At 45.4% G+C, this 23,836-nt stretch overlaps 1 protein-coding gene across 4 annotated transcripts in view; it reads right to left on the reverse strand.

Annotated features, from left to right (window-relative positions):
- Positions 1–23,836, reverse strand: part of FANCI (FA complementation group I) — a 126,420-nt gene that overhangs the window by 88,616 nt on the left and 13,968 nt on the right. For all 4 annotated transcript variants that reach the window (XM_077263478.1, XM_077263480.1, XM_077263479.1 and 1 more), the window contains exons 5-9: positions 23,630–23,783; positions 12,132–12,189; positions 11,130–11,171; positions 9,541–9,664; positions 7,969–8,054 (exon numbers count right to left, since the gene is read on the reverse strand). In XM_077263478.1, coding sequence (XP_077119593.1) covers positions 7,969–8,054; positions 9,541–9,664; positions 11,130–11,171; positions 12,132–12,189; positions 23,630–23,783 — 464 coding nt within the window. The remainder of the gene's footprint in view (positions 1–7,968; positions 8,055–9,540; positions 9,665–11,129; positions 11,172–12,131; positions 12,190–23,629; positions 23,784–23,836) is intronic.

The raw sequence follows: 23,836 nt of genomic DNA on the forward strand, positions 1-23,836 counted from the left end.
CTCTTCAGGTGCTTCAAGAGAACTAAAGCAATGTGGAAGGAAAAAATTAACATTTTACCTTTTTCACCAAAAAAATTTACTTTAGACCCAAACTTTTTTATTTTCACAGGGAAATCAGGAGAAAATGGACCACAAAATTTGTTGTGCAATTTCTCCACAGAACGCCAATACCCCTTATGTGGGGGAAAGCCACTGTTTGCGAGCATAACCCCAACACAACCCTAACCCCAGCCCTAACCGCAAAGAATGGAAAAAAAAAAAGAGTTTATTAACAGTATATACCAATGTTACATCACATTAGTTAATAGTACAAACTTGCAGTGGGAGGGAACTAGTAGTGCTGTCAGGATGGATTCTTGGAAACAATTACCGGTAAGACTAATTACCGTTTTCCAGTTCACCACCTGACAGCACCATTGGAGGAAAACCAAAGGATGGTAAACTAGGGTGGGACTACTGCCTGCAATACTTTTCTACCAAAAGCTAACTGATCTGATGAGACATCTAATTTATAGTGTCTGGCAAAGGTAGAAAGACTGGTCCAAGTCACTGCCCTACAAATTTGCTCAGCTGAGGCTCCCCCCTTCTCTGCCCATGATGTAGAGATAGCTAGGGTTGAATGGGCTCTAAGAATATCCGGGGGATCGTTCCCCTGGTCTGTATATGCTAGGTTTATCATGGTTTTGATCCACCTAGCAATGGTTGATTTTGCTGCCTTACAACCTCTATTTGGACCCCCGTACTGTATGAACAAGTTAGTGTCTCGTCTCCAACCTTCTGTCGCCCCCAGGTATTTTAGAACAGTCTCCCTAACGTCAAGGTTATGGTAGACCCCTTCCTTTGTGTTTCTAGGGGCCGCAATCTCTTAAGGTACCGTCACATTAAGCGATGCTGCAGCGATAGCGACAGCGATGCCGATCGCTGCAGCGTCGCTGTTTGGTCGCTGGAGAGCTGTCACACAGACCGCTCTCCAGCGACCAACGATGCCGAGGTCCCCGGGTAACCAGGGTAAGCATCGGGTTGCTAAGCGCAGGGCCGCGCTTAGTAACCCGATGTTTACCCTGGTTACCAGCGTAAAAGTTAAAAAAACAAACAGCACATACTCACCAGCGCGTCCCCCAGCCTCTGCTTCCTGACACTGACTGAGCTCCGGCCCTAACAGCACAGCGGTGACGTCACCGCTGTGCTTTCACTTTCAGTTTAGGGCCGGCGCTCAGTCAGTGTCAGAAAGCAGAGGCTGGGGGACGCGCTGGTGAGTATGTGCTGTTTGTTTTTTTAACTTTTACGCTGGTAACCAGGGTAAACATCGGGTTACTAAGCGCGGCCCTGCGCTTAGTAACCCGATGTTTACCCTGGTTACCAGTGTAAAATATCGCTGGTATCCTTGCTTTTGCTGTCAAACACGGCGATACACAGCGACCTAGCGACCAAATAAAGTGCAGACCTTCTAGCAGCGACCAGCAATTTCACAGCGGGATCCAGATCGCTGCTGCGTGTCAAATACAGCGATATCGCTATCCAGGTCGCTGCAACGTCACGGATCGCTGGCGATATCGCCTAGTGTGACGGTACCTTTAGCTGACGTGATGGCAATCAGAAAGGCAGTTTTAAAGGAGAGATTGGCTATGCCCATATCTTCTGATAACAAGAACGGGGTTTTACACAGGGTATTAAGGACCAGGTTTAGGTCCCAAGGAGTTGATTTTCTCACAAGTGGTCTCATTCTTTGCGTGGCCCTGGAAAATCTTGCTATCCAAGGATGGGAGGCTAGTGACGTATCAAAAAAGACACTAAGCGCTGCAATTTGTACTTTTAAAGTACTAGGCCGGAGGCCCTTCTCAAAACCGAGTTGCAGGAAGTCGAGAATTCTGGGAATGTCAGGTTTTGAAGTATCCACAGAAACCTTTCCCAGAAAGGAACAATACCGCTTCCAGATTTTGTTATAAATTGCTGAAGTCACAAGCTTTCTGCTTGCCTGGAGTGTAGTAATGACTTCTTCTGACAGGCCTCTGGATCTTAGGGTTTGCCGTTCAAGATCCAAGCAGACAGGTGAAGAGAGTCTGGGTCTTTGTGGAATACCGGCCCCTGTAGTAGAAGGTCCTGCCTGTTTGGTAACAAGATTGGTCTCTCTGTTGACATTCTGGATAGTAGAGAGAACCAGCACCTTTTTGGCCAAAAAGGAACCACCAGGATTACGGTTGCTCTCTCGTCTTGTATCTTCCTGAGTGTCTTCGGTATCAGAGGAAGAGGCGGGAATGCGTACAGGAGACCTTCTCCCCAATACTGAGACAAGGCGTCTACTGCAGAGGCTCCGTCTAGAGGATTGAGAGAAAAAATGCTCTGGTCTTTGTATTTGACCTGGTGGCAAAAAGATCCACCTGAGGTGATCCCCATTTCTGGCACAGACTGCTGAATACTTCTGGGTTCAGTTCCCATTCTCCAGGATGTACAGACGTTCTGCTTAAGAAGTCTGCTACTTGATTCTTGGCGCCTTCCAGGTGAACTGCCGAGATGGATTTGACAGATTTTTCTGCCCATCTGAAAATCTGGTCTGCTAGGTGTTGCAGCGGTGGAGGTTTCGGACCTCCTTGGTGTCTTAGAAATGCCACTGCTGTGACATTGTCGGACAGTATCCTTACGTGTCTGCCCCTGATCTGTGACTGGGCCTGGTATCACACCTTCCAGATCGCATATAGCTCCCTGAAGTTTGATGACCTTGCGGCAATCTGGGGAGTCCATTCTCCTTGGTAGTATGTCCTTTCTATATGACCGCCCCATCCGAATTGACTGGCGTCTGTGGTAACGGTAACACAGGGATCGAGGATCCATGGAACTCCCTCTTTTAGGTTTTTCGGTGTGGTCCACCAGGTTAGGGATCTCTTTACTCATGGAGACACAATCATCTTCTTGTCTAGGGAACTCTGTTTCCTGTTCCAAGATTTCAAAATCTCTCTCTGTAATCCCCGCGAGTGGAATTGGCTCCATTTCACCCAGGGTATGCATGCCGTCATAAAGCCCAGAATCCTCATTGCTTCTCTTATGGAGGGGGTACTTCTCCTGAATTGATGTATGTGCCTGATTAAGGCCTCCTGTCTGTCTTCTGGTAAAAAAGATGTTCTGACATTGGAGTCTAATATGACCCCCAAAAATTTCATTTTGGAATCAGGGACCGGGCAAGATTTTTTCTAATTCACAATCCACCCCAGATCCTGTAGGATGGAAAGTGTGAAGCTGCAGTCTATTCTGAGAAGTTTCTCTGATCTCGCCATTATCAGAAAGTTGTCCAGATATGGCACTATGGTCACATTCTCGTTTCTTAGATAGGCCACAACTTCTGACATCAGTTTGGTGAATATTCTGGGCGCCGAAGCAAGCCCGAAGGGGAGACATTTGAACTGGAAGTGATACAATATTCCCTTGTTCATTAGGGCAAATCTCAGAAATTTTTGGTAGGCCATGTGTATTGGGACATGGTAGTATGCATTGCTTAGATCTAAGGTGCACATCACCATGTCCTTGTCTATGAGAGGCGTTGTGGACTTTATAGATTCTATCCTGAATCTTTTGTACCGGACCCACCTGTTTAGGGGTTTTAAATTTATGATCGTTCGGGAGTCCCCCGACGTTTTTTTTATTGAAAACAAATGGGAGTAATGGCCTTTGCCTCTTTCTGAGATGGGTACTGGGACTATTGTGTCTAACTCTATCAACTCCTGGATGTTTGTCCACATAGAGGAGTCTGAGAGCGGACAGGGTCGGGTTACCACAAATCTTTCTGGGGGACTGCTGGAGAACTCTATCTGAGCAATTACCTGCTGAATCCAAGGATTTTGGGATACTTTCTGCCAACCCCCTAGAAATGTTTGTAACCGACCACCCACCTTGATGTCATTTATTCGGCTTTCCTGTACCTGCACTTGGGAAGATGGAGTCTCTACCCTTTCCACCCTTGGGATAAGACCACCTCCCAGTCTTCCCTTTCCCCCTGTAGTCTGTCTTCTGACTAGGTCGGGGTCTACGAAAGGGCTGGTACTTTTTTGTATTTTCCTCAGGGAACCCCTTCTTTTTATCTGAGGCTTTTTCTAGGATGTCATCTAGAATGGGCCCAAATACTTTATTCCCTGAGAATGGGATTCCGCACAATTTATTTTTTGATTGGATATCCCCCGACCAGGTCTTTAGCCAGATGGCTCTTCTGGCCGCGTTGGATAAGGACTTGCTTCTGGCAGCGAAGCGTACAGACTCTGCTGAAGCGTTCGTCATAAAGCCTGTTGCGAGTTTAAGTAATGGAAGAGATTTGAGAATAACATCTCTGGAAGTCTTAGCTTTGAGATGTTCCTCCAAAACATCTATCCATAGATGCACTGACCGGGCTACCGATGTTGCGGCTATATTGGCCCATATTATTGCTGCGGAGGACTCCCAAGTTCTCCTGAGCAGTCCATCTGCTTTGCGATCCATAGGATCCTTTAAAGCGGAGGAGTCCTCGAATGGAATTGAGGTCTTCTTAGCCACTTTTGCCAACGGAACATCAATCTTGGGAACTTCATCCCACACTTTAATGTCCTCTGGATTATAAGGCAAACGGAGTCTGAAATCTCTGGGCACTACTAGTCTCTTCTCCGCTTCCTGCCATTCTTCCAGAATCATGGAACGGATGTGGTTGTTGACTGGAAAAACCTTTGTGACCTGGGCATGTAATCCGCCAAACATTTCATCCTGGATCGAGGTCTCCTCTGGCGTGTCCTGTAACTGCATGGTGTTACGAACTGCATAAAGAAGCTCATCTATATCTGCCGCCGAGAAGAGATATCTCTTCCCTCTGCCCAATGATCCGTCTCTTTCCTCCTGGTCTGAATCCTCCGAAATCTCTCCTTCGTTAGAGGGACTAGACTCTCTTGGCCTTTTCCGTGATGTCTGCGGTTCTGACTGACTTGTCTAGGGAAGATTCAAGCTTGAGATGGATGCCTGAACCTCTTGACGAATCATTGTCCTCTTACTGGTTAATAATGCCGTCTGTTCATCACCCACAATTTTAGATGTGCACGACCTGCATAGTGGCTTCCGCCAATTTTCCGGAAATTTAGCAGCACATATTGGGCATTTATGTTTCCCCGATTTCTTCTTTTCGGATGTAGGGATAGGAGGCTCTGCCTAAGATAGATAGAAATACATAGTACACCTTGTAGATAGGGACGTAGGGGGAGGGGTGAGCATTGTGGTACGGCTTAGTATAGCCTACTCACGTGCCCCTGAAGCTGGTCAGTCCCCTCAGGTCTGGCAGTTTCCTCCATAATGAGGACAAATTACCATATAGCCGCGTACTCCTTTGTCAGGATGGCCGGCGGCATAAGACCCCCATAAGGCGTTTATATAGGTTTTACCTGGTTGATCCTGCCCTCCTTACCGCCGCTGCGGTTTACCGTGCTGCTTTACCTTGAGGCCGGCGCTGCTGCTGGCGCCATTCTCCCCCATCGCTGCCGCGACCGGAAGTGACGCGGCCGTCGCGGCCAGAAGTGACGCGGCCGCTGGACCCGGAAGCCACCTGCAAAGCTGATGGGGGACATTGCGGCCGCACGCTGGAACCGACCGCCGCTGAAAGCGGCCGCCGCACTCACTCCCCGGCAGAAGCGCCCGGACCGAGAGCCCCCAGAGAGGAGGAGACGGACCCGGCCCCAGGAGCAGCGCTACACTGGGGAGGCTGACGGACCCCCCCATAGCAAGTATCAGCCGCAGATATCATGCGGCAGGGAAGGGAAAGGCTGGGCCCCCCGATCCCCACCATCTGCACAGCACCGTCGGAGGAAAAGCTTGCCGTTCCTATCCACAGTGGGACAGGAAAAACACTGGTGGGTGTAGTGGGGAGGGTCCTTTTAACCGCTTGTTGTTCCTGTCCCACTGAGGCTAAGAAGGACGTCCTCCAATGGTGCTGTCAGGATGGTGAACTGGAAATGTGACTTTTTTTTTTTTTTGCAGTCACCGTTATTCGGTGAACAACGGTGATCACAAGACTGGGGACGGTAAAAAGCGACCGAAATCATGTTCTCTGGGGTCTCAGCTACCCCCGGTAGCTGAAACCCTGGAGATTTTCCGACGCTGGGGGGCGCTATAACCTTATTTCTCAGCGCCGTTAAAAAGCGGTACTGAGGAATAAGTACCCTTAACAGCCACCGTTAAAAGGCGTATCGGCAGTTGTTAAGGGGTTAAACTTGATATGGTTGCTTATGAAGAGCCTTTAGAGGTTTACTACAATGTGCCTTATGTTTATGACAGAGCCCAAAAAGTTGAATGCTTAATTATGGTTAGCAAATAAGATGAGACTAGCGCATACACAATGTTTAATAGAAAAGACAGACTGGCTCCGGATAGAACCAGTTCATGCTTAGTGTCCGTAGGAGACACACGGGGTCTGCTATTCAGACCATACTTTTTAATTAATTTTTTTTTTTTTTTTATAAACCTTTCTGCGCAAAAGGAAGACTGGGGCGACGGACCCTTTCAAGGGGCCGATCTCCCAAAAACATCAACAGGCGAGCACAGCGAGTGTCATCCCATGTGTCTATGAATACCGTCATGTGAATATACCCTGAACTACGTGCCAATGTACAGTGTTACTATCTTGCCTCATTTAGGCCTCCAAATAAAAAAAATGGTAAGCATTAGTGAAAAAAAATAAAAAACAGACCCCTGTCCTCATGATCAAGTGGGTCCAAATAGTCAGACCTCAGGGATCATGTATTTATCAATTATCTTGTGAATAGATGACATATACAAGGGGAAAAGCATATTGACTGAAACACAGACAGCTTTTTGGTCCTTCTGGAGAGACTCCGTACAACTGTGATGTCACATTCCGTCTCCAGCACTGTCGGCCATCTTTTTCTGCCTGGTATCCAGGGACGCTACCGGCTGGAGCGCTCCTGGCTCTACATGTGCAGTCTCCATCCCGCACAAAGACTCATTGATCTACAACCACCCTTGGTTCCACCTGCAAGCCGGACCCCTCTAGCTGCAGCACGGACATCCTTCACTGTTATTCCAAAAGTGCAACCACACGGTATAAGACTCATTCCGGGAATTTTAATTCATCTGCACCTTTGTTACACATTGTCTGCTGATCATCACCTGCAACCAAAACCCACAAGGTCGGCATATAGTATTTTTCATACTAATCAGTCACTTGCATAGCAAATAGCGAAACGGACCAATAGTTGTATCTTTTTCTGCCTTGTTTGTTTGGGTTTATCACACAGAATCCAAGGTTTGTCTGCAGCTTATTGCTTTCCTACTCTTCTTTCCCAACTTCCACAGTGAAGGCGCTGGTGTTTTTCTTACTGTTTCCAAATATTAATACATTATTTTCTGATTATACATTTCCTTTAATATCAACACAAGTCGCTTAAGGGGGTTGTCCCACATACAAAGTACATTTTATTAAATAGATTTTAGGATAAAAATAATTTCCACAATTAGATTTGTTTAAAAAAAAAAAAATCTTCCTGTGCTGAGATAATCTTATAAATGTGTCCCTGCTGTGTACTGTGTAATGTCTGTGTCTGACCGTACAGGGACATGGTCTGATCATATCACAGCTCCTGGGCAGGGGAGGAAGCAAAAAAGTTTACCAACATTATGGCACAGGATCACAGCCGATTCTTTCTGTGAGGTAAAACAGGTAAGGAAATATTTTTTCCTTACAGAAACCAGCACCTGCGATCCCCTGCTGTCCTGTCTGTATACTCTTTTGCGTCCTCCCCCACTCAGGAGCTGTGATATGACCAGACCATGTCCCTGTACGGTCAGCCATTACACAGTACACAGCAGGGACACATTTATAAGATTATCTCAGCACAGGAACATTTTATTTAAAACACATCCAATTGTGGAAATGATTATTATTTCAAGATCTATTGGTTAAAATGAACTTTGTTTATGGGAAAACTCGTTTAAGTGTTTAGTTTGGCTTACTCAGCGTTCTTCTCCTCCATCATCACCTGCTGGTCAAAATCATTGAATACTTTGATAACTCCTTCCAGAATATTCTTCTTACTGCCCTGAAATAACACAAATAATATCTGATAAAATCACTCTAAACAAAGGATCGTTCTTTAAGTAAAAAAAAAAAAAAATCATTTTTTTTTTGTATTAAAGTTTTCCAAAAGTAAAACCCATACAAACAAGGTGTCACACACCTCCTGTCCCAAACCACAACACAGTCCATTAAGTACAATAGTACCGGTAAGTGCCACGGTACGGAATAGTCTAAGTTTACATTAAAGCATAAAAATCCTTGTTGCTGATAGTTGAAGGGGTTTTAGCAAACAAAAGTTAGTCTTGGTAAAGTACATAAACGATATACAATTTTCCAATAAACTGTTAAATCAATTCCTCACCGTTTTCAAGATCTCAAGTTCACACTGGAAAAAAATGATGAAGGTTTGTCGCAACACAGAACTCTCATAACTGTACTGTAATTGTACATCCACACGGGATTAAGAAAATTGTTGTGGATTTTGCTCCAAATCCTGCTGCAGCTCCACGGCAATAGCTGCATGTTCTACATTAGATTTTGTCATGGGATCTACAGCAGGTGCAATGCAAAGGGTGAAATCTGCTTAGAGAATCACCACACAGTTCATGAATGTCACACTACCATTCCCTCACTTGTATCCATCACATGACACAACCAGCAATTCATGCCTTAGGGTATGTGCACACATAGGTTGTATCTCTGCCGATTTTCTGCACCTGTTTTTGTACATCCGCAGGTAAACCGCACTGCGGATTACCTGCGGAATTACCCCGGATTTTGTGCGGATTCCACCTGCGGTTTTACACCTGTGAATTCCTATTATGGAGCAGGTGTAAACTGCTGTGGAATCCGCACAAAGAATTGACATGCTGCGGAATAAACAATGCAGCATTTCCATGCGTTTTTGCCCGCATGTGCACTGCGGATTTTGTTTTCCATAGGTTTACATGGTACTGTAAACGCATGGAAAACAGCTGCGAATCCGCAGCGTCAAAACCGTTGCGGATCCGCAGCAAAATCCACAGCGTATGCACATAGCCTTAGAAGTCACCAGTAAAGGTTCCAAGAGATATATAGGACAGACAATTCATGACCATACCGCACAATCAGGTCAAAACTCAGGAGAGTGGAGCCAACAAAGCCAAGGAAGACATGAGTGTATAAATCTGCACTCCCTTTACTGATAGCAGGCCACTAATGGGAACCTGACAGCTGATACAATATTCCCAATCCATGGACAGCATGTGTCCGGCGCTGACTGCATGATCTTAGTCAGGGACGTAGAGAAAACCATACTTTAATAGCTGGTCTGACCTATGTCACTCCAGGGCAGGGGAGAAGCCTCCAGAGACCCGCCTGTCTGACTAGCCTCCAGGGTGGCTAGCGGCTTTTCTCTGAACCCTCGCAGCGGTCATACAGATCATACAAGCAGTGCCTGATACATACATGAATCTGTGCGTCCCAGCTACACATTTCACCATAACGGCTTACACGCAGCCAGAACTTACCTTTGTAGAAAGCAGCAGTAACTGGTACACCAGCGGAGGCATTTCTTGGAGGTCTACCTTAGACAACAGTCTTAGGACTTTCTCCACAACAAACTGAAGTTCTTCTGTACTTAGGAAAACATCTCTGAAACAGCACATATTCGTAAAGTCACTGATAATATGTAATCTGATGTATTCTGTTATGTATGCACAGTGTTACTGATAAAAGTTTTTTAGAATATATTAAGATGTACAATAAAACTTATATTGTGGGACCGTGTGAGCCAGAAAATCTATGTAAAAACTTTTATTCCCCAAAAAAGACAAAAGTATCGCCCCCAACCCCCTCACCATTTGTAACAAAGCCTCAGTTTTCCTACTTTGGCTTATGTTTCGGAGACATCATCCCATGCCCCCAGCACAAACGCCTTGGTCTAATATGGAATGCTGTGCTCTTCTCCGAGTCTTTCCTTTGTAAACTTGCCTGATGAAGCAGTCTCTATGCTCTGAAAGATTATCATTTTTCTGGTTTGCCAATAAGGGCATCACGTTTGGAATACTTCTCTTTTTTTAGGACATAAAAGTATTTGTTTATAAAAGGTCAAAAACCTGAAGGACTGGTGTTATTTGTCCTTTTTTTTTTTACGAACTCTTGTTTTGCTATTGTATGAATAAATTCTACAGTACTGTACAAACACGTATCAGTCGCTGTGTTGTAGGTGGTTCTCCACCAACTGATGTTAAGAAAAATCTACTGAAGAAAACTATAAGCGCAGATTATGAAGTGGTGTGACTGCTGCCAGGCTGCTTTTACTGTAGCAGATGGAACGCTGCAAGCCTTGATCTGAACAAGTCATGTCTGCCAGTGTGCTTGATGAAGGGGTTGTCCAGGCTTGTATGCAATTTGCAGGCATGCGGTCACGTGCCAACTAGAGTTGTGCAGTCTCGCTCAATACAAGTGAATTTAGGGAGGTCAGAAGTCTAGATGGAATGTGACCGGAAGTATGCAAATAGAATACTTCTGGTCACATGAACGACTGCTCGCGGCGTCAGCAAGTGCACACTGTGAGGATTAACAAGTCTGCAATCACATACAGTAGCTGCAGACTTGAACTCCAAACCTGGACAACTCATGTAAGCATCCAGAATTTTTATGGGGCTTTCAGGCAGCTTGTCCCTTTAAACTAAAAGTTCATAGATTATTCAGGGCAGTATAGAAGCAAGAAAACTTGGCAGTATTATAGGCTCCCATACACATTACATAAAGGTTGTCTGAATTTGCCAATCTGATATGTATGGGGAGCCTACTCACTGTCTCCTGAAAGACGACGTCAGGAGTAAGTAGGATCAGACAACTGCAATTTCAATTCCCTATCCTTGTATTTTCAGGGGGATATGTTTCCGCCAAACAATCTGTCAGAGTGCTCTCCCCACACCCCCCTTTAAAAAAACATGAATGTTCTCATGTGTTTGGGGGAGTCTGGAGAGACAGCTGCCTGAAAGACCAACGTTTGTCAGACAGCTACTTCATGTGTATGGCCTGCTTATGTCTTGCTACCGTAACACATAGTAAGGGAGATACATTTCACAAAGTTTATCTGTAATCTTACCTAAACATTGATGTAAGAAAAATAACACATTTTGGATCCCACCTTAAAAAAAAAAAAAAAAGTTCAAAGTCAGAAATGTGGAACATTAAGAATAGCTGTAAGTTCATACATCCTCAATGGTCAAGTAGGTCACAACTATCCCAGGAGAAGTCAGCTGCTGCTTGGTCTGTGCATGTGATGTAGACAAATTGTCTCTTCAGAGAGGAAGAGAACTAGAACTCTAGTGCCACCTATTGGAAGTAGCAATCCTAACAGTGTTTTAGGATCGCTACTTCCAATAGGTGGCACTAGAGTTCTAGTTCTCTTCCTCTCTGAAGAGACAATTTACATATTTCCCAGAGGAGCATTGCAGCTTTAAAGGGAACCTGTCACCCCCAAAATCGAAGGTGAGCTAAGCCCACGGGCATCAGGGGCTTATCTACAGCATTCTGTAATGCTGTAGATAAGCCCCCGATGTATCCTAAAAGATAAGAAAAAGAGGTTAGATTATACTCACCTGGGCGGGCGGGCGGTCCGATCCGATGGGCGTCGCGGTCCGGTCCAGAGCCTCCCATCTTCATAGAAAAAGATACTTCTTGGATATGTGATTTAGACATATCACTATATGCCCGTCAGGCTGCATGCATGGGAGAAGCCAGCTGCTGCTTGGTCTGTGCATGTGATGTAGACATACTGTAGCACTATATGCCCGTCAGGATGCATACACCAGAGAAGCCAGCACTATATGCGCACCCTGACGCAGGATGTCACTAATGACATCCTATTCACAGGGCAGGGATGAAAGAGCCTTAGATCCATGTGTCCAGTTGCCATGATGTAATCACAGCCAGATCACAACAGGAGAGTGCTGTCATGTGGTCACTCTCCAGAAGACCGAGAAGAATACACACAAATGGAAGTGTATTGTAAAATTGACATGGGGGATTAAGGGAGAGCAGAAGTCTGAAAGCGGAAAACCCAGTAAATTCCAATGACTCACTAAATAATGAACAGTGCACGTACCTGCTGGAACACAGACTGTTCACAATCTGCTTCTTGCATTCTTCTCCTGTTAACTCACCTTGGCGGGAAAAAAAAGGACTTCATGAGTTTCATCAAATTGCAGAAAAGCATAAAGAGAATTAAGGCGTAACCGTTGCTTTAATTTTTGTTTCATAAATCAGTATTTCACAAATAATCAACTTTGTAATATATCTCATCAGAGAGATCTGCTTCTTTCTCCTCCTGATCACTCTCAAAATTCTCAGTTCAACTTTAGGCTATGTGCCCACGTTGCAGAAATGCTGCGGAAAAGTCCCTGCCGCGGGTAAAAGGCATGGTTATTCTCACCTTCCGACGGCCTCCGATCTCCTCAGCGGCGCTCCCGGTAAGTTCCGTTCCCAGGGATGCTTTTCGCGAAGGACCTTTGTGACGTCACGGTCACGTAAGCCAACGTCATCTCAGGTGATTTGCACAATGCATCCCTGGGAACGGAAGCCGCCGTGTGCACCGCTGAGAGGCGGGAGGACTCCGGGGGTCATCAGGTAAGTATATCCTTACTTTTTATTTTAATTATTTTTTTTTTACATAAATATGGATCCCAGGGCCTGAAGGAGAGTCTCCTCTCCTCCAGACTCGGGTACCATCCGCACATGAAGCGCTCACTTTACGCATGGTGGGCATAGCCACATGCATAAAGTGAGCGTTTCAATCCTAAGGCTGCGGAATCGCCGCGATTCCGCAGAAATAATGAACATGCTGCGGATTTTACCGCTATGCGATTCCACAGAGGGGAAATCCGCAGCATGGGCACAGCAACTGCGGAATCCCATAGGATTGCATGGGAATGCGGTTTTTAATAATTTTTAAGCGTTTTCGCTGCAAAAAAACGCGGCAGAAACGCATAAAAACAAGCAACGTGGGCACATAGCCTAACATCTGTATTCAGTGAAGACAGAATGCTCCATTATTGACATAGGAGATGGCAGCTGCTACTGATAAGGTCCTATGTAGATCGGAGAATTGGGGCAAGCGGGTAACTAGGCCTCTAGCACCTCCCGCCTTCCCTCTACATAGGACCTTATCAGTAGTAGCCGCCATCGCCTATCTCAGTAATGGGAAAGTCGGCCTTCACTCAATACAGATTTTACCTGAGAATTGAGAATTCAGAGTCCAGGAGAAGAAAGAAGCAGATCTCTCCGATAAGATATATTACAAATTTTCTTATTTTCATGTCTACTATTGAGTTATGAAATATAGATTAAAAAGACAGTTACACTCCACCCAAGGCTTGTTTTCACCTCCCTGACCAGTGTCCACTTTATGAGGTAATAACTCTCGAACCCTTCAACAGATCCCATTCTAAGGCTGTTTTTTCGAGACATTTTGTACTTCATCTTAGTGGTAAATTTTGGCCGATATGACTTACGCTTATTTATGAAAATAAAGGAAATTGACAAAATTTGGCAATTTTCAAACTTTGAATTTTTGTGCCCTTAACCCAGTTACCCCCAAGGGTGGTTTGCACGTTAATGACCAGGCCAACTTTTACAATTCTGACCACTGTCCCTTTATGAGGTTATATCTCTGGAACGCTTCAACGGATGCCGGTGATTCTGACACTGTTTTCTCGTGACATATTGTACTTTATGTTAGTGGTAAAATTTCTTTGATATTACCTGCACTTATTTGTGGAAAAAAAACGGAGATTTGGCGAAAATTTCGCAATTTTCCAACTTTGAATTTTTATGCAATTAAATCACAGAGATATGTCACACAAAATACTTAATAAGTAACATTTCCCACATGTCTACTTTACATCATCACAATTTTGGAACCAAAATTTTTTTTTGTTAGGGAGTTATAAGGGTTAAAAGTTGACCAGCAATTTCTCATTTTTACAACACCATTTGTTTTTTAGGGACCACATCTCATTTGAAGTCATTTTGAGGGTCTCTATGATGGAAATAACCAAGTGTGACACCATTCTAAAAACTGCACTCCTCAAGGTGCTCAAAACCACATTCAAGAAGTTTATTAACCCTTCAGGTGTTTCACAGGAATTTTTGGAATATTTAAATAAAAATGAACATTTAACTTTTTTTCACAAAAAATTTACTTCAGCTCCAATTTGCTTTATTTTTACCAAGAATAACAGGAGAAAATGGACCCCAAAAGTTGTTGTACAATTTGTCCTGAGTACGCCGATACCCCATATGTGGGGGTAAACCACTGTTTGGGCGCATGGCAGAGCTCGGAAGCGAAAGAGTGCCATTTGACTCTTCAATGCAAAATTGACTGGAATTGAGATGGGACGCCATGTTGCGTTTGGAGAGCCCCTGATGTGCCTAAACATTGAAACCCCCCACAAGTGACACCATTTTGGAAAGTAGACCCCCTAAGGAACTTATCTAGATGTGCGGTGAGCACTTTGACCCATTAAGTGATTCACAGAAGTTTATAATGCAGAGCCGTAAAAATAAAAAATCATATTTTTTCACAAAAATTATCTTTTCGCCCCCAATTTTTTATTTTCCCAAGGGTAAGAGAAGAAATTGGACCCCAAAAGTTGTTGTACAATTTGTCCTGAGTACGCTGATACCCCATATGTGGGGGTAAACCACTGTTTGGGCGCACGGGAGAGCTCGGAAGGGAAGGAGCACTGTTTTACTTTTTCAACGCAGAATTGGCTGGAATTGAGATCGGACGCCATGTCGCGTTTGGAGAGCCCCTGATGTGCATAAACAGTGGAAACCCCCCAATTATAACTGAAATCCTAATACAAACACATCCCTAATCCTAATCCCAACGGTAACCCTAACCACACCCCTAACCCTGACACACCCCTAACCCTAATCCCAACCCTATTCCCAACCGTAAATGTAATCCAAACCCTAACCCTAACTTTAGCCCCAACCCTAACTGTAGTCTTAACCCTAGCCCCAACCCTAATCCTAGCCCTAACCCTAACGTTAAAATGGAAATACATACATTTTTTTAATTTTTTAATTTTTCCCTAACTAAGGGGGTGATGAAGGGGGGTTTGATTTACTTTTATAGCGGGTTTTTTTAGTGGATTTTTATGATTCGCAGCCGTCACACACTGAAAGACGCTTTTTATTGCAAAAAATATTTTTTGCGTTACCATATTTTGAGAGCTATAATTTTTCCATATTTTGGTCCACAGAGTCATGTGAAGTCTTGTTTTTTTCTTGTTTTTTGTGGGACGAGTTGATGTTGGTATTGGTAACATTTTCTGGCACGTGACATTTTTTGATCGCTTTGGATTCCGATTTTTGTGAGGCAGAATGACCAAAAACCAGCTATTCATGAAATTCTTTTGGGGGAGGTGTTTATACCGTTCTGCGTTTGGTAAAATGGATAAAGCAGTTTTATTCTTCGGGTCAGTACGATTACAGCGATACCTCATTTATATCATTGTTTTAGGTTTTGCCGCTTTTATACGATAAAAACTATTTTATAGAAAAAATAATTATTTTTGCATCGCTTTATTCTGAGGACTATAACTTTTTTATTTTTTTGCTGATGATGCTGTATGGCGGCTCGTTCTTTGCGGGACAAGATGGCGTTTTCAGCGGTACCATGATTATTTATATCCGTCTTTTTGATCGCGTGTTATTCCACTTTTTGTTTGGCGGTATGATAATAAAGCGTTGTTTTTTGCCTCTTTTTTTTTACGGTGTTCACTGAAGGGGTTAACTAATGGGACAGTTTTATAGGTTGGGTTGTTACGGACACGGCGATACTAAATATGTGTACTTTCATTGTTTTTTTTTAATTTAGATAAAGAAATGTATTTATAGGAACAATATATTTTTTTTTAGGAATTTTTTTTTACACATGTGAATTTTTTTATTTTTTTTTTACACTATAACATTGCCCCGTGGGGGGGCATCATGTTATAGTGTGAGATCGCTGATCTGACACTTTGCTGTGCACTGTGTCAGATCAGCGATCTGACATGCACTCCTGCAGGCTTACCAGCGCTTGCTCTGAGCAGGCGCTGGTAAGCCACCTCCCTCTGCAGGACCCGGAAGGCCCCCTGTGGCCATTTTGGATCCGGGCCTGCTGCAGGGAGGAGGAGGTAAGAGACCCTCGGAGCAACGCGATCACATCGCGTTGCTTCGGGGGGGTTTCAGGGAAGCACGCAGGGAGCCCCCTCCCTGCGCGATGCTTCCCTATACCGCCGGAACACTGCGATCATGTTTGATCGCAGTGTGCAGGGGGTTAATGTGCCGGGGGCGGTCCGTGACCGCTCCTGGCACATAGTGCCGGATGTCAGCTGCAATAGCTGATGCCCGGCCGCGATCGGCCGCGCTCCCCCCGAGAACACGGCCGATCGCTATGACGTACTATCCCGTCGGTGGGCATACGGGCCCACCCCACCTCGACGGAATGGTACGTCACATGTCAGAAAGGGGTTAAGCCAGATATTCTTTGTGATATAAACTAGTTTTAAAATAACATTTCCCACATGTCTAATTTACAGAATTTTTGGGGGGACCACATCACATTTGAAGTAACTTTGAGGGGTCTATATGACAGAAATTACCCAAAAGTGGCACCATTTTAAATGCTACATCTCTCAAAGTGCTCAAAACCACACTCAAGAAGTGCATTAACCCTTTAGGGTCTTTAGAGAAATTAAAGCAATGTGGAAGGAAAACAATTAAAATGTTAGTTTCCCCACAAATATGTTGCTTTAGCCCCGAAATTTGCATTTTCACAAGGGTAACAGGATAAAAGGGAGCATACACTTTGTTTGGGTACACGGCAGTGCTCAGAAGTGAAGTGACAACATTCTACTTTTGGAGTACAAAATTGGCTGGAATAGATAGCGGACACCATGTCTCGTTTGGAAAACCCCAGATGTGCTTAAACAGTGGAAACCCCCTACAAGTGACCTCATTTTAGAAACTAAACCCCTCAAGTAACTTATCTAGAGGTATGGTGAGCACTTTGAACCCACAAATGCATCACAGAATTTTATAACGTTGGGCTGTGAAAATTAAAAAAAATATACATTTTTTCCAGCAAAACGTTCTTTCAGCCCCAAATTTTTCATTTTCGCAAGGGTAACAGGAGAAAACGGACCATACAGTTTGTTGTGAAATTTCTCTTGAGCATGTCGATTCCCCATATGTGGTGAAAATCTACTGTTTGGGAGCACAGCAGGGCTCGGAAGGAGCACCATTTGACTTTTGGAGTGCAAAATAAGTTGGAATAGATAGCGGACGCCATGTCGCATTTGCAGAGCCCCTCATGGCCCTAAACAGTGGAAACCCCAACAAGTGACCCCATTTTGGAAACTACACCCATCAAGTAACTTATTTAGAGGTGTGCTGAGCATCTTTAACCCACAGGTGCGTCACAGAATTTCATAACGTTGAGCCGTGAAAATGAAAAAAAAAATTTCCCGCACAAATGTTGTTTTAGCCCCAAAGTTTTCTTTTTCACAAGGGTAACAGGAGAAAATGGACCACACAATTTGTTGCACGATTTCTCTTGAGTACGCCGATTTTCCATATGAGGGGGAAAACTACTGTTTGAGTGCACGGCAAGGCTTGGAAGAGCCATATTGAAGTTCAGATTTTGCTGCAATGGTTTGTGGGTGCCATGTCACATTGGCAGAGCCCCTGAGGTAAGAGAACAGCAGATTCCCTCCACAAATGAGCCCATTTTACAAACTACACCTATCAATTAAATCATCTAGGGTTGCAGTGATCATATTGACACCAAGGGTGTGTCACAGAATTTTATACCACTGGGCAGTGGAGGAAAAATAACTACATTTTTACCACAACAATTTTGTTTTAGCCCCAATTTTACATTTTCACAAGGGAGAATGGGGCAAAAGAGCACCAAAAATTGTCACACAATTTCTGCTGAATGTGGCAATACCCCATATGTGGCAGTACAGTACTGCGAGACTCGGGAAGGATGGAGCGCTATTTGACTCTGGGACAACAAATTTTCGCAGAATAGTTTGTGGACTCCATATACAGCTCCTAACTGCCAGGAGAGCAGACTCCCCCCTCAAGTGATCATATTTTGGAAAGTACACCCCTCAGAGAATTTATCTATAGGTGTAGTGACAATTTTGACTCTATGGGTGTTTTCCAGAAATGGGCAGCAATGGATGTTGCTCAGTGAAAATTGCAAATCTGCCATTGTCGTTACCAGTACGTTGTAATACCCATACATTATGATGAGCTCATGCTTCTTGAGACATGGACCCCGTAAATTAAGCGGGCTTTCATCACTTCAGAAATGCCAACAACGGTTTAGGCACACTGTGGGACTCAGAAGGGAAGGTGGCATTAAGATTTGGGAGCGCAGAATCCGCTGGATTTCTTTTGGGGGTGAGGGCCATTTTGCTTTTCCAGAGCCTTTGTGGTACCAGTAATGTGGAAGCCCCCTATATTTCTGTTAACAGATGACGGACCTGAGTGGGAACTTGCTTTTTTGTGGATTGAGTTGAAGCTTTTATTGGGAACATTGTACATAAAATTTTAGCTCTACGCAGAGCACATTAGGGATTTCCATCAAAATCTCCGAGTGACGTGATTCAGTTCACACGCCCGATGAGTCCATTCACTATGAGGAAGCAGAGTTACTCTGGATTGCGTCTGGCCTCTATTCAGCGGTGTCCTTTTCAGACATGTACAAAACTGTGGTCGACCACGCTTTTATGCACACATAAAAAGATGAACACAGCTGGATCTCGGGCCAGACATGTCCACAGTGTCCCCATCTGCCTCATTCGAGGGAATCTTCCGTCGGGGGGCTTCATCTGAATAATTTATTTCAGAGATTTACAAGGAAACCCCGATGTAAGAGCTCAGCATAGAGCCCAGGATAAATGTGCGCCGAGCCTTACTGTGATCTTTGGGAGGAAGAATTAACAAATTAATAGTAGGTAAATAATTGGTTTTATTTTTTAAGCAGTTCCTAATGTGGTATAAGTGATTACACAACTTTTTTCTTCGGCTCGGTGAGATTACAGCGATACCATTTTTATGTTTGTCTGCTATAACACACTAAAAAAAGAGGGATTTTTGGTACTCACCATAAAATCTCTTTCTTGGGGGACACAGGTAACCATGGGTGTATGCTGCTGTCGCTAGGAGGCTGACACTATTCAAAAAAAGAAAACAGCTCCTCCTCCGCAGTATACACCCACCGACAGGCACCAAGTACCTCAGTGTTAAAGAAGTAGGAGAAGCAACCAAAAACTCAACCAAACAGCGAAGGCATATAGGCCCAATAATGGTACAATCAATTAGGGAGGGTGCTGTGTCTCCCAATGAAGGCTCCAAGAAAGAGATTTTATGGTACCAAAAATCCCTCTTTCTTTATCGCTTCATTGCGGGACACAGGTAACTATGGGACGTTACAAAGCAGTCCCTAGGGTGGGAAACAAACGATGCAAGGAAAAACGGACTCAGGTAGGCCGGTGCGAAACCGCCACCTGCAGCGCCTTCCTTCCCAGGCCTGCATCAGACGAGGCATGGGTATGAACCCTGTAAAAACTTGCAAAGATGACCAGGTCGCGGCCTTACAATTAGGAAAGCCAAGGTCTGGTGACGAACAGCCCAGGAGGGCCCCACCGCCGAGATGAGTGAGCCTTTACCCCCGGAGGAGGCTGTTTGTCCTGAACGCGGTATGCCTCCACGGCAATAGGAAGGAAGGAAGAGAAAGACATACGGACCAAATTATTGTCCTCACACCACCAGAAGGCCTTTCAGTATCTGTAGTAGATACGCAAGGATGCTGGTTTAATGGCCCTAATCATGGCCTGAATGACCTGATGGGAAAACCAGCCTCTCTTAGGACTACGGCCTCAACGACCATGCTGTTAAACTCAGATAAGATCTGGACGGCCTGGAAGCTTTCAGGTGGTGCCACGAGCACGTTCACCAGGCCCTTCTTGGCCAGTCCGGAGCTATCAGGATTACGGGGACCACTTCTGCCTTTATCTTTTTCACGACTCTTGGATCAAGGGGAGAGGCGAAAAACTATAAGGCAGTTGGAATTGTGACCACGGGATTACTAGAGCATCGCAATGGATGGTTAGCGGATCCGGGGATCGGGCTACGAACTGGGGAAACTCGTGGTTCATCCGAGATGCTATCAGGTCGACGTTCGGGGTGCCCCATTTCTGCATATCTGGATGTAGGCAGCAGGGCTGAGCGACCACTCGCCCAAAGCGAGACCCTGATGGCTCAAAAAAATCGGCTGCCCGATATTCTATCCCTGGAATGTGCATGACTGATATGGCGGAAACATAATGTTCTGCCCATCGCATAATCCTTGTTACCTCTATCATAACCTGTTTGCTGCGAGTTCCGCCTCAACGGTTTATGTAAGCCACGGTTGTGGCGTTGTCTAACTGTATGCGGACCGGCTGGCAGGCGAAGAGGGTCTGCCAGTGGTGAAGGGCAAAGAAAATTGGCATGATCTCCAGGAGACTGATGGTGAGAGCGGCCTCTTGGGCGTTCCAGCGGCCATGCACTGTGTGACGAAAAAAAAAAACATTCCCCAACCGAGGAGACTGGCGTCAGTGGTGAAGACCTGCCACCGGAGAGGAAAGAAGGACTTCCCTCATAGGACTGATAGCATCACCAGGTGAGGGACTGCCTCACCTTGAGAGGTAGAAGTACGGGTCCATCCAGGGAGACGGTCCTCTTGTCCGAAGCCGACCTGAGGGCCAGCTGAAGAGGACAGTTATGGAACTGGGCAAAAGGAACGGCTTCCATGGCGGCAATCCTCTTCCCTAGAACTCTCATGCAGGACCGTAGGGGGGAGAGAAGCTGGTCGCTTTAGAGTACGGATCTCCTGGCAGAGGGATGAAAACTTCTTCTTTGGAAGGAAGACACGGGCTTGAGTCGTGTCGACCCTTATACCCAGAAACACCAGGTGCTGAGCTGGGGTCAGGGAGAACTTCTCTCTGTTGATAGTCCAGCCGAGATGGACCACTGTCCAGAGTAAACTGAAGACTCTGGTCGCAGCCTCGGCGGGCGCAGCCCCTTGATCAAAAGATCGTCCAAGTAAGGAATTATGAGATTCCTCTTGGAGCGAAGGATGTCCATGACTGCTGCCATGACCTTCATGAATAGTCTGGGGGTAGAAGCCAGGCCGAAAGGAAGGGCCGTGAACTGATAAAGATTCTCCTGGATTGCAAACCGTAGGAACCTCTGATGCTGAACTCAAACAGGAATGTGAAGAAATTCTCTCAGTTCCATGGAAGTGCGATTACCGAAAGTAGGGACTTCGTCCTGAAACAGCGGATCCGAACGTGACAGTTCAATTGCTTGAGGTCCAAAATCAGATGGAGCAATCAGTCTTTCTTCGGGACTATGAAAAGAATAGAGTAGAACCCCGAAAACCATTCGTTCCTGGGGACGGCTACGATTACTCCTGTGCGTCGTAGGGAAGAGACGGCCTGAGGGCCCCTGGGGCCTGCGACGTATGCCTTGACGGGCGAGACAGAAGGAAAAGTCTCCCTGGGGGAGAAGAAAAGTCAATTTTGTAGCCAGAAGTCTCTCGAGATTGAACCTTTTCCTATTAGAATGACGTTTAGACTTGGACCGGGGAAGCGAGGTGCTTTTCCCGCCGGTGGCATCCAAAATTATTTGATCCAGCTTCGACCCAAAAAGTCTAGAGCCTTGGATGGCAAAGCCAGTGAGGGACTTTTTTTTACGTCGGATCCACCTTAAGGTTATGTCTCCACGTTCAGGATGGCCGGCGGTATCGCCGCAGCGGCGAAGCCGCTCGGCGCTAAGCCCCGCCCCCTTTCTGGGACGCGATCATGCCGGATGTGTTAACTCTTCACATCCGGGATGATCGCTCTGTCCCATAGGGCCCTGTGATATGCCTTGCGGGGACGCTGCGTCCCCGCAAGGTGTACGGACATGCTGCGATCTGAAAAGACGCGCAGCATGTCCGGAGTCGCAGGGCCGCCGCGTGCGGGTTTCCACGCATAGTGGAGACGGGATTTCATAAAATCCCCTCCACTATGCTGGAACATCTGGACGCTGCTTGTTTGACGCTGCAGCTCTGCGCAGCGTCAAACAAGCAGCGTTTCCTGACCGTGGAAACATACCCTAATAATCTTTATAATAATCTTTATTTTTATATAGCGCTAACATATTCCGCAGCGCTTTACAGGTTGCACACATTATCATCGCTGTCCCCGTTGGGGCTCACAATCTAAATCTTCCACGCTTTCAGCCAGAGAATGCGGCATATAGCAACGATGTTGCTGGTAGCCCTGGCGGAGCAACCAGCCACATCAAAGGAAGCAGTCACTAGATATTTTCCGGCATGGTCAATCTGATCTGCCAGATCTACTACAGGAAAGGGGCGTAACGAAGCACTAGCTGCGATGAAGAAAAAATGGCTGCAGCCGTTCAGCGGCACCATATTCTGTGCGGCGTCCTGTTGCAGGTAAACAGTGAGGCAGGCAGGTAGCTGCCGGGAACAGAGAAAAGGACATACCTGTAAAGGTGAGTCCCAAATCCCTCTTCATGACGAGGATATCATAAGGAGCCCCCGGATGGATGAGGGTCACTGGTAGAAAAGGGTCCTCCTTCCGTACCGTCTCCGGACAATGCAGAAGTTGGCATCAACCCCTTACAAGAAGGGGGGTCACCGCTGGTGAGCACCCTCTTCCTCTTAGCCCTCTCCGAGGAGAGGGGTGAGGAGGGGAAAAGGCCACCAGGAATCGCCCTGAAACACCCGTAAAGGTGACAGGGGATAAAGTCCTGCCTGCGGGTCCGAGAGTGGGTGATGTGGGTGACACCACACTGCTCTCTTGTGTGGGAAAACAGGGTGAGGCATTACACCCTGTTACCCTAGAACGATGAACCTGAAAGACAAAAGGAAAAGATTAATAAAAACCCAACAGGTGACCTGAAAAGGAAAAGACGGATCTGGGATCAGATCCAGGTCTACCTCCTACAGACACTAAGTTAAACTGAGGTACTTGGTGCCTGTCGCTGGGTGTATACTGCAGAGGAGGAGCTAATTCTTTTTATTTGCCTAGTGTCAGCCTCCTAGCGACAAAAGCATACACCCCATGGTTACCTGTGTCCCCCAATGAAGCGATAAAGAAACTTTTTTTCATCGACATTTTGATAGCTATAATTTATCTATATTTCTGCCGTCTGTGTCATATCAGGGCTTGTTTTTTGCAGGACTAGGTGACACTTTTATTGGCATCATTTTCAGGCACATGCCATTTTTTGATCACTTTCTATTCCTATTTTTGGGAGGCAGAATGAACAAAAAACAATAATTAAGGTGTTTTTTTTTTCTTTCGGGGAGGGGAGGGTTATGCCATTCTACATGTGGTAAAAGTGATTTTGTTTTGCCATACAGTGCAGTCAAATATGCAGTACAAAGAGAGGATATTAACAGATTAATACATGGTGATGGTTTGTTGTGGAGCATGAGGGAACCATCAGGTCAAATTGTTGGGACAAAATCCATTTTATTACCATTGCCATAGACCAAGGTTTCTTTTGACGACAGAGCTTTGAGCACATTGGGTAGCAATTCCAATGACTTTCCATTGGACAGATTTCCACCTTTCACTGCATCAAGAAACAGATTAGTCAATTCAAGAAGAGATGGCGCTGGCAGCTGATGAACCTGAAAATAAGAATGAAGCCAACAAGATTAGCTGGTAAGCTTGTCATGTTATT

The sequence above is a fragment of the Ranitomeya variabilis genome, chromosome 5, assembly GCF_051348905.1.
Source record: "Ranitomeya variabilis isolate aRanVar5 chromosome 5, aRanVar5.hap1, whole genome shotgun sequence".
In the NCBI taxonomy this organism is placed as follows: Eukaryota; Metazoa; Chordata; class Amphibia; order Anura; family Dendrobatidae; genus Ranitomeya; species Ranitomeya variabilis.